The sequence below is a fragment of the Entelurus aequoreus genome, linkage group LG01 (genome assembly GCF_033978785.1).
Source record: "Entelurus aequoreus isolate RoL-2023_Sb linkage group LG01, RoL_Eaeq_v1.1, whole genome shotgun sequence".
In the NCBI taxonomy this organism is placed as follows: Eukaryota; Metazoa; Chordata; class Actinopteri; order Syngnathiformes; family Syngnathidae; genus Entelurus; species Entelurus aequoreus.
This window is the reverse complement of record NC_084731.1, coordinates 87,202,913-87,215,313: the sequence shown is the minus strand read 5'-3', so window position 1 is coordinate 87,215,313 and position 12,401 is coordinate 87,202,913. Positions and strand designations below refer to the sequence as shown.

The 12,401-nt window shown below is 40.2% G+C and overlaps 1 protein-coding gene across 2 annotated transcripts in view; it reads right to left on the bottom strand.

The window, feature by feature from the left end:
• The window catches only part of pard3ba (par-3 family cell polarity regulator beta a), a 427,783-nt gene that overhangs the window by 270,851 nt on the left and 144,531 nt on the right, over positions 1-12,401 (bottom strand). For both annotated transcript variants that reach the window (XM_062060174.1, XM_062060183.1), the window contains one exon: positions 4,544-4,708. In XM_062060174.1, coding sequence (XP_061916158.1) covers positions 4,544-4,708 — 165 coding nt within the window. The remainder of the gene's footprint in view (positions 1-4,543; positions 4,709-12,401) is intronic.

The window sequence follows — 12,401 nt, the reverse complement described above, 5'->3', positions numbered from 1 at the left end:
TAAACAATCACTTACTGTACAATGTCTGCTCTCACCGGGATGCCAACTGATGGGATGGTTATATCTTCCCGTTTAGATAAATAATATATTATAATCCACCCCGGAGGTAAAAATAAATGTTCTTTGTTCAAAGTTTATCAACTTATCGGTTTATGGCAACAGTGAGAGGCATGATTTATGATAAATAATTCACTTTGACCAACTCAGACGATGCAGCAGTTCATCGGCTTAGTACGTCAACAGCCACATAAGATAGTTCCCTCTGAGATCACGGCACCGCTAAAAGTAGTTCCTCGGCGTTGGCGCTATTAACAATATCGCTAATACTTCGTTAATATTCAGATCATGACATGTAAATGGAGTATTGTTGGCGTGTTTAGAAGGCTTTATAGAGTGCTCTTAATAGCTGCATTGTTAGCCGCCTTGTTATTCGTATGTTACGAATTACAATCAATTGAAAAAAGAAAACCACATGTGTTCTTGTCTGACATAGGATTGTGAATAATAGGAAAAATTCCAAAAAAGGGCAGATTCCATCACGATTAAAAAAAATATTTTTAACCGTCTTTGTTATGGGGTTCTGCGCTGCCTGCCCATTTGCCACATGGGATTTAAGACAGTTCCAGGAAAGTGAGAAATATTTTGTGACACCTTAATCCATTGGTGCAATATTCCCCACAACACATGGGAGAGGTAAAAATAACCAATGGCCGCCAAAGTTTCATGGTTCTGATTTTTAACACATCTGAAATGTGTTTGCAGCTCCACGATCTGTCGCCCGATAGGAGGTGACCCTCTCACTGCTCGGCTATAAATGTGGGAGCGTATGTGTATAATAAAACAAAAGAAGAGAACAATGCAAGGACAGAAAGGAGTGGTACAGAAGCATTTAATTGGTCCGAGGAGTGCAAAGAAGGGAATTACCACCGGAAAACAAAGGAACCCAGAACCAGCATGCAGGAGGTTTTAGATTAGCTTTAATAAAAGAGGAATGTCAAGCAAGACAAGGAAGTAACAACAAAGTGTGAATTTACTCAGAGATAAAAGCAAGGAAGAAAAGTTTGTAAAAAAAAAAAAAAGAAAAAGAAAAGGTGATAAATATGGAAGTAAAATTGTCTCACATCAACTTATATATATCAATATGATAATACATATGCATATATTAATAAATATACAAACACAAATGTGATATACAAATAAATAAATAATTTGTATAAATAAACGCATATTTGTAAACATATTTTTGAGATTTGAAAATATATACAAATAAAATGTATAAATGTAAAAATGTGACATACAAATAAATCAAACATTTGTATAAATAAATGTGTAATTGTAAATATATTTTTGAGATTTGAATATAAATATGCTTAATTTTGTATTTGTATTGAATTTGCATATGTGGATCGCTTTTTTGCTTTTGTGTCGATGAGACATTCCTCCCACACTCCCCTGAACAACCAGCAGAGGGCACTACAGCCAGAGCGGTCTGGGTCACAGAGCATTATATGCATTATATGCAAAATGCCCGGAGTTCTCTTCACAAAAACAATCCACGTCTTTACAGAGAGAACGCACAACGGGCCTGAGCTAGCTAACGGTAGCGTTGTAATAGCTAATGCTAATTTATCCAGTTAATCTGAAAGAACGTGCTAGCTGCTTATTTTATTGTATCAATGCCGTTTAATGACCTTGTCCCGATACTGATCTCTTATCAGGCTGCAGTGTCCTCTGCTGGTTGTTCAGGGGAGTGTGTAGGTCACATTTATTTGTGGATCTGGATTGTGGTAGGAATGTCTCATCGACACAAAAGCAAAAAAGCGATCCACATATGCAAATTCAATACAAATACAAGCATATTTATATTCAAATCTCAAAAATATATTTACAAATACACGTTTATTTATACAAATTCTTGATTTATTTGTGTCGCATTTTTATATTTATAAATTTTATTTGTATATATTTTAAAATCTCAAAGATATATTTACAAATACACGTTTATTCATACAAATTAGTTATTTATTTGTATTTGTATATTTATTAATATATGGATATGTATTAATATTATATTGATATATACAAGTTGATGTGAGACAATTCTACTTCCATAGAAAAAAGATATGTTTGGTGCGTGAAATCAACTTAAGAGGAGAGTTGCAAAAAGGTCAGAGTCCACCAGAGAGCCGCAGGTCATGGTGTCGAGTGAAAGCTTGGTTATGTGTGTAACAGTGCGAGTGTGTGTCGGTGTATCTCTGCACGCTCGTCTGATTTCCGTGGGCGGGCGGGTCGGCGTACATCTGCCCCGCCATGGCCCTGATGTTTTCCGTGTATGCGTTGCTTCTCAAGCTGTCGTGAGTGCGACTGTGAGGACACTGGTGTGTGCCGAGAGCGATGTCACATGGCATGTGTGCGAGTGTTCGGTTCTTTGCACGGTCGTGTGTGTATCTGTACTCTGTGTTCCCCGTTTCGTCTCCGGGTCTCGGCATGAGGCCAAACTCGTAGGCGGGCCTGCAGCCGCTGGCGTCCTCGACGTATTGAACGCCGGTGTGTGCGAGGCCGAACGTGTAACAACTCGGTCTCTCCCTAAGGTTTAACCCATAGGTGTATCTGGTGTGGGTCTCCCCGGGCCTCAGTGCGTAACGCTGCCGGCGGCTGGGAGGAAGCGGCTCAGATGCCCGCCTCCACAGCGTGGGGAGGAGGGAGGAGGAGCGCTGAGGCGGAGGCGGCTGGCTGGCGTTGGCCGCTCGTACCTGATTGTCGGAGCCCACGTGAGGCTTGAGCTGACTAACTATGCAGTTGGAAAAGGACCGCCCCTACAGGAAAAAGAAGGCAACACATGCAAAAGTAGACACAGAAGTAAAACAAGTAAAATAAGGAATACTACTATGCTGGTTAATCACTGCATATACCCTAAATTAATGTTTTATTGGCTTTGTGGATTTGGCAAATTATATTTTTGCTTGCGTGGGTTCTTTCAGAGTTCTTGAATTCCAAAAAGGCGTGTTGGAGTACTTCCATGGAATTAATTGCGTATTGATTAGGGATGCGCCAATCGAGTATGTGGTCGGCCAATGCTGAATAATGTCTTTCAATGCCAATCACAAAAAACAATCACCTCTGGATTATCCTTTATTTAATTCGGTCCCCCGGCTGACAGAGGCAGCGAGCTGACTGTGTATGTCCACCTCCTCCAAAGTAATAATCCTTACTGCTATTGCGGCAAATAAACTATATTCCTTACAACTATTAATATCACTGGAGGACGAGGCTAAACATATTACGAGCAGGGCAGTAGCAGACAAAAAGGCATGCTAAAATAGCTTGAAACAACAGAATAAAATAAGTACCAAGTTAAATTTTAAGAAGTTTACATGGAACCTTCATGGAAAGGAGAAAGTAAAGAGTTATGAACAGGAAAATAATAAGTAATAATAAATGTTAGAGAAGATAATATGACGGTGCTCTGGTACGCGTAAGGGGAGGGCTGACATATATATATATATATATATATATATATATATATATATATATATATATATATATATATATATATATATATATATATATATATATATATATATATATATATATATATATATACACATACACACATATATATATATATATATATATACATATACATACATACATATATATACATAAATACATACATACATATCTATATATATACTCATATATATTTATATATATATATACACACATATATATATATATATATATATATATATATATATATATATATATATATATATATATATATATATATATATATATATATATATGAGTATATATATATAGATATATATATACGTGTATATATATGTATATACATATATATATATATATATATATGTATATATGTGTATATATATATATATATATATATATATATATATGTATATATATATATGTATATATATATATATATATATACATATATATATATATATATATACATATATATATATATATATACATATATATATATATATATACATATATATATATATATATATATATATATATATATATATATATATATATATATACGTGTGTATATGTATATATGTATATATGTGTATATATATATATATATATATATATACATATATACATATATATACACAGTATATATATATATATACACAGTATATATATATATATATATATATATATATATATATATATATATATATATATATATATATATATATATATATATATATATATATATATATATATATATATATATATATATATATATTTCTTTGTAAATAACTAATTTCACAACGTATATATCCACGGCTTATAGTCCGTTGCGGCTAAACATATGGGGATTTTTTTCTTCTTCTATTTTCTCAAATTTAGTGGGTGCGGCTTATATACCGGTGCGCTCTGCAGTACGGAAAGTATGGTATGTGTGATAAAATGTAGAATTGAGGATATAAAGAAAGGAGCAGCAAACAGCAACAAATGAGTGCACTAAAAGCATGCTATCAATAACACAACTTATCATCACCTCCACTCTGGATGCTCGCAGCACCACAAGCTGGATGGTACCCCGGGCGTTACCCTCCGACGACATGGATCGTCTCAGCGTCTCCATGGCGGTGTGGTTGGATCGTCCAAGCAGTGCTTCGCCATTTACCGCAATTAGCTGGTCGTTTACTCTCAACCGGCCGTCCTGTGGGAAGAAGTCATTGACAGTTACCAGTAAATCCTGTAGCCTCTTAAATGAAATTTAAAAAACACACTTAAAAAAAAAAAAAAAAAGAAGTGTTGAACAAAGGTGTGAGGCGAGATAATTGTGGCGTTAGTAATCTCGTGAGAGGCCGGGCGCCATGATAAATACATAGCACAGCTAATGGAATAGCCTCTGTGGGCACTAGATCATGTCTAAGTGTTTTAAAAAGCAGCCGCCATTAAAGAGCCGATGCATAGGGAGGGAAGAGAAAGATGATTGAGGGATAGTAAGTGTGGCAGATAAGGAACACAGCACAAAGGGCAATAAAGATGAGGACACACAATTAAGGCCATGTCTACACTAAGTCGTTTAACCCCTTAAACGAATAATTATTTAGCCTAAGCCCCGTTTCAGCCACACTAAACCAGCATTGAAGCCTCCTCGGACAATTTTTTACACGGGTAAGTCAGCCGTGTAATTCTTGAATCTCCAGCACTTAGCTTTGTATGGACTCATTGATCGTTTACAAACTGAGTTCGGAGAGGAAGTGACGCCAGAAAGACCACGCCCACACAGGAAGTGACGTCAATAAGAATGCGCCACAGCCAGCTTCATAATAAAGCGGTTTCGTAACTCGGAGCTAACCACTGGAAATATGAAGGCGAGTCATCCAGGCATGCCCGTGTTTCTCCTTCCTCTACATGTACAGACACTTGTGGAGATCACACATGAATACCTTAAGAGAAAGCGATTGCAGCTATTTGGGATACAACACTTCTCAGACGGCAAGAGAACTTTCGAATGTTCAGGTCAGCTGTGATTCTACTTAGCGAAAAACTTTGTCCATTTGTCGAAGGAGAGACAACGAGAATGCGAGCTCCCGTGGATGTGATAAAAAAAGGTAGCGTATGCTTTGTATTACCTGGTCGTCGAGGAAAACGGCGAATGCATTTGGACTGGCAAATCAGTTATTGCCCGCCATGTATGTCGCAGACTCAACGTCTAGGTCAGGATTATATAAAGTCACCAAAAAGGAATGGACAATGAAGGTGAAGGCAAAAGAGTGAGGAATGTCCTGACCAGATATCTAGATCCCTAGTTTGATTGATGTAAAATGTTCTTTATCACATTGTTAACGTGTCTATTAAAGATTTGATTAATTTATGATGGCTCAGGTGTGATTCACTACAATAGGGCCCCACAGCACACTGGATTCCAGTTAACTGAAATACCACAACACCGGATATTGTTCAGATAAGTTAAATTTAAGAGCTTGCACACAAAACAACACTGGAGGTAAGTATGACGTGCGCATTTTCCACGCATGCGTATTAGGTTGTGTTGCGCCGGCTGACACAGCGGTCCGGGGGTCTTAAATGGTGGCATTGTTGTGTGCATACTTGCCAACCTTGAGACCTCCGAATTTGTGAGATGGGGGGGGGGGGGTTTGTTGAGGTGGGGGGGCGGGGTTTGGTGGTAGCGGGGGTGTATATTGTAGCGTCCCGGAAGAGTTAGTGCTGCAAGGAGTTCTGGGTATTTGTTCTGTTTTGTTTATGTTGTGTTACGGTGCGGATGTTCTCTCGAATGTGTTTGTCATTCTTGTTTGGTGTGGGTTCACAGCGTGGCGCATATTTGTAACAGTGTTGAAATTGTTTATACGGCTACCCTCAGTGTGACCTGTATGGCTGTTGATCAAGTATGCCTTGCATTCACTTGTGTGTGTGTAGAAGCCGCATATATTATGTGACTGGGCCGGCACGCTGTTTGAATGGAGGAAAAGCGGACGTGACGACAGGTTGTAGAGGACGCTAAAGGCAGTGCCTTTAAGGCACGCCCCCAATATTGTTGTCCGGGTGGAAATCGGGAGAAATTCGGGAGAATGGTTGGCCCGGGAGATTTTGGGGAGGGGCACTGAAATTCGGGCGTCTCCCGGGAAAATCGGGAGGGTTGGCAAGTATGGTTGTGTGTAGACACGGATAAGGTTAGGTTGGATTTACCCTGGATAACCTTAGTGTAAACGGGGCCTAAGACTGGGGAGTTATGAATGACCCATTAGGGCCATGCTGACCTTTGACCCCACTTCACTAACTGCTCTGACGTGAAAGGCAGACTGGGACGTCGGCGTCGTGTTTCAATCAAACCAAAAACAAAGGAAAAAAAAAAAGGCGCATTTGTTTGTGTTTCCTAGCTCACCGTATGTATTTTTAATGAGACATCTTCAGGGTAGTCTTTGAAAAGATGTGGATCAGCACCCATCAATCAAAAGGGTTTCAAGAAAATAGGTTAAATCTCGCCATGATGCTTCATCTCCCCCCCCACCCCTTTCCGCTTGCTGAGTGACGGTGTGCACGACGTGTCTCGGCGGACGCCGGCTTCGCCTCCCCTGCCCCGGCCTGCCGTCGCCGAGTCTCATCAGGAGCCCGTGCTGCTTTAAATTAGCATGCATCAATACTAAGGAGGAGACAAAGACACGTACACCCGTGTGGATTCTGCAACCGCTTTTTTTTTCTCCATTCTGCTCCGTGTGACGTCGTTTATTTCCCCCTTCTCTCGCCACGGTCTGTCTCGCTTTCTGCATGTCCTTCTTATGTGGTATCTCGTCCCAGAAACCTGCTTCCCAGCCAGTCTCATTGGCCCTTTCGGAGCGCAGCTGTCGGAAAAAACTTGCTTCTGAAGCCGCTTTAGGGAGATGCCCTGATCCCAGACCAGAGCTTTATCTACAATGCCACATGCCTTTCTTTGCTCGCTTGTCGTGCGCTGCAGATCTGTGAGCAGCAACCACGGAGGAAACAGAATTGAGGCCAAGTGGAGGAAACTCCAGAGTGCTGAAATGGGTGGGAGGGGGGGTTTTTCGGTCTGTGTGATGCACTTCCAACTAAAAGTGAGTGCTGAGTGATCAAGATAGGGCGAGTGCAGAGTTGGTGAGACAAGGCCACTGGAGGTCAATGGGGGTCAAGAGTCAACACAAGGGATAACATAGGGTGAGTTGTGGCATCTGAGAATTACAGGAAGTAAGACAAAAGGGAATAGGGGGAAGAGCAAATGACAGGAAATGGTGAGATGTCAGGAAGAAAGAAGGCGGAAAACTAACAATGAAAGATGTTCATTAGGATCTATTTGCATTGTATTTTTACGCACAATAATCCCTAACTACGTCCCGCTTCAAATTGTGTGCCTTCACTCGATCACATAGTTTTTTTTAAAGCAAATAGTTATTATATTTGTGTTAAATTTTGGCCCCAATGAGGTCTTAGATCAGGGCTGTTCAACTACATAATGAAGAGGGGCAGCAGTTTAAAGAGCCCAAGGGCTCAGGGGCCGGGAATCGAAATGTGGATATTTTGTCAGAAAGTGGCTCCGCAGGTTATATTCCTTACTTACCGTATTTTTCGGACTATAAGGCGCACTTAAAATCCTTTCAATTTCTCAAAACTCGGCAGTGCGCCTTATAACCAGGTGCACCTAATAATTATAACGGAATAATTTTGGTTGTGCTTACCGACCTCAAAGCTATTTTATTTGGTACCTGTTGAAATGATAAGTATGACCAGTAGATGGCAGTCACACATAAGAGATATGTGTAGACTGCAATATGATGGCAGTCACACATAAGAGATATGTGTAGACTGCAATATGACTCAAGTAAACACAGCCAAAATTGTATATGTTCCATTGAAAATATAGAACATTACACACGGCGCTCAAAAATCTATCGAAATGTTTTAGTACGACTTTGGTAAGCTATGAAGCCGCACCGCTTGATGAATTGTACTGTGCTTCAACATACGAGTATTATTATGGTGTGTGTATAAGGTAAGACATATTACTTTTCTTACCTTCTGGTACCTGCTGATCTGTATTTGAGATATGCATATGTCCTGAAAATTAGCGCGCGTCCGCATTTGTAGTCTTCTTCTTTTTCTCTATCTTCTTGTTATGGGACATTCATCGTCCACTGTTGCCATTTCTAATATAAAGTAGTGTAAAGTTCCTACTTATATCTGTCAGTAAACTCGCCATGAGAGCGCTAAAACATACCGGTGTAGTGAGTTTATATTATTCACCCAAGGAACTTTAGTTATTAGAGTTCTGGTCGGACTGTTTTTCACGGGACACATTTCGGGCGTGAAGCCACGGATGAGGAGATGTGAAGTGTGAAGTGAATTTTATTTATATAGCGTTTTTCTCTAGTGACTCAAAGCGCTTTTACATAGTGAAACCCAGTATCTAAGTTGCATTTAAACCAGTGTGGGTGGCACTGGGAGCAGGTGGGTAAAGTGTCTTGCCCAAGGACACAACGGCAGTGACTAGGATGGCGGAAGCGGGAATCGAACCTGGAACCCTCAAGTTGCTGACACGGCCACTCTACCAACCGAGCTATGCTGCCCCACGAGGTGCTGCTCCGTTGTTGATTTAAGTAAAGTCTGAACGTCATTAACTTGGTAATATTGCTATTCTGTCTTGGTCCTTCTTACTCAACATTTACAGTATGTCATCCAAAAGAATTTGGGATTGACCAGTGTGTTTTATTCCCTGAGAGGAAGACTGGTCGGACACAACAATACCCACACACACACACACACACACTTATATACACGTATACCCCCCTCCACACACACACACACACACACACGCACACGCACACGCACACATACACACACACACACACACACACACACACACACACACACACACACACACACACACACACACACACACACACACACACACACACACACACACACACACTTATATGCACGTATACCCCCACACACACACTTGTATATACAGATGTGAAGTGAAGTGAAGTGAATTACATTTATATAGCGCTTTTTCTCAAGTGACTCAAAGCGCTTTACATAGTGAAACCCAATATCTAAGTTACATTCAAACCAGTGTGGGTGGCACTGGGAGCAGGTGGGTAAAGTGTCTTGCCCAAGGACACAACGGCAGTGACTAGGATGGCGGAAGCGGGGATCGAACCTGCAACCCTCAAGTTGCTGGCACGGCCGCTCTACCAACCGAGCTATACCGCCCCGATGTACCCACACACACACTCATATATACACGTATACCCCCCGACACACACACATACTTACTGTATATATACACGTATACCCAAACACACACATATATACACGTATACCCAAACACATATGCATGTATACCCACTCACACACTTATATATACACATGTACCCACACACACACACACACACACACACACACACACACACACACACACACACACACACACACACACACACACACACACACACACACACACACACACACACACACACACACACAGAGAGAGAGAGACAGACAGGCACCAATGCGGAGGTATCATAAGATTAAACATACATATAAAATAGCTGACATTTTAAGACTTAATCAAAGATAGAATTCTACACATTGAGTCTATTAGAGTGCTAAAACTGCCAAGAGATAATCAATAGTCAATATACATGTGTGCGTCTTTTTGTCTTTTTAAACATCACAGAATTTTATCTTTTAAGGAAGTCAGATTTTGTGTTTTGTTGTTTGTTTTATTGCTGCTATCTTAACTGTTTTTAATACATAAAAAAAGTTAATTGTTTTTGTTTCTAGCACTTTGTCTTTCCTTTCTTTTAAATGGACAACATTGTTTTTGTCATTTCAATTTTTGTAACAGCTGAATGAGCAGCACAGTTACAGTATAAATAAATATTGATGAGTGAATTAGTCATCTTTGTTATAAAGCACATGACTAAAATAACTTAAGCTGCATCAAGAAGTTTGTGGAAAATTTAGAGCCTATAAATGTGTGTACGATTTTTTATCTGATTAGTTGACTAATCGTTAAGATAATCACTAGTCCAGTGTTTTTCAACCCTTTTTTAGCCAAGGCACATTTTTTTCATTGAAAAAATCCTGAGGCACACCACAAGCAGAAATCATTAAAAAACAAAACTCAGTAGCCGATATTGACAATAAAAAGTAGTTTTCGCAATTGTTGGATATGAATTTAAACCATAACCAAGCATGCATTACTATAGCTTGTGTCAAAGTAGTTGTACTGTCACCACCTGTCACATCACACAGTGACTTATTTTGTTTTTTTTTGCTGTTTTCCTGTGTGTTGTGTTTTAGTTCTTGTCTTGCGCTCCTATTTTGGTGTTTTTTTCCTGTTTTGTTGGTATTTTCCTGTTGCAGTTTCATGTCTTCCTTCCAATCCAGACTATGTAAATTGTGCGGATGCTTTCCTTCTTCGTGGGGACATTGTTGATTGCCATGTCATATACGGATGTACTTTGTGGACGCCGTCTCCGCTCCACACGCAGTAAGTCTTTGCTGTCGTCCAGCATTTTGTGTTTTGTTTACTTTGCAGCCAGTTCAGTTTTAGTTTCGTTTTGCATAGCCATGCCTAAGCTTGAATGCCTTTTGTTAGCGGCATTCGCCTTTTGTTTATTTTTGGTTTAAGCATAAAATACCTTTTACCTGCACGCTGCCTCCCGCTGTCGTCTGCATATTGTGATCATGACACGACGTGTTCCCGACATCTACAAAGCAATTAGCTACTGGCTGCCACCTACTGATATGGAAGAGTATAACGTGGTTACTCTGCCACATTATTTACGGATTATAATTACTTGTGTGCAAAAAATATTTTTAACCCAATTAGGTGAAATTACATAATCTCCCACGGCACACCAGACTGTATTTCACGGCACACTAGGGGTTGAAAAACACAGCACTAGTCGACCATTAAAATAATTGTTAGTTGCAGCCCTAGTTAATAGTGTCATTTTTGGTTGGATGAACAGTCTTCTACACACCCCACTGTCACTTCATTGTGATACATATACCTCGCTGTTGCACCCTGGGAGGTGGCGGGAGTACTGCATACATGACCAACCTTAGTTTAAATAGTTTCATCAAGCCTATTTGGGTGATGTTCGGCGGGCCAAATGAAAAGCTTTGGCGGGCCGGTTGTGGCCTGACTTAGATAACATATAAGTCCTATTTAGGTCTTCAATGTGTTAAAGTACAATGTTTGTCTGATTTTAAGTTACAGTACCAATGATACATGACACATAATAATGTGACACATAATAATGTGTCACACACACATTAGGTGTGGCGAAATTATTCTCTGCATTTGACCCATCACCCTTGATCACCCCCTGGGAGGTGAGGGGAGCAGTGGGCAACAGCGGGGGCCGCGCCCGGGCATCATTTTTGTTGATTTAACCTCCAATTCCAACCCTTGATGCTGAGCGCCAAGCAGGGAGGTAATGGGTCCCATTTTTATAGACACTCTAACCACTAGGCCACTGAGTTCTATTATCATATTGTGGTGATCATGACAGATATTCACTGAGCGGAACTTCTGTTTCCATGCCAATGTGCCTTTTTTTCATGGTACATTTATAAAAATAAAAAAAAAGTATAGCAAGAACAACATTGGATAGACCTGAAACTTGGACTCTTTCCATAGAAACTACTCGCCGCCTTGATGCATTCCACAGGAACTGCCTCTGCAACATCCTTCGTCTCCGGTGGTTCCACCCCGTCACAGGCTGCGATTCCTCGGCCATGTCCCAAGAATAGATGACGGAGTTCCAGTCAAACAGATTCTCATGGCGTGCGTGCGCCCACCACCTGGGGACTGGCGCCGTCCACGTGGCCCGTCCCCGGCTTGGCCTGGAGAT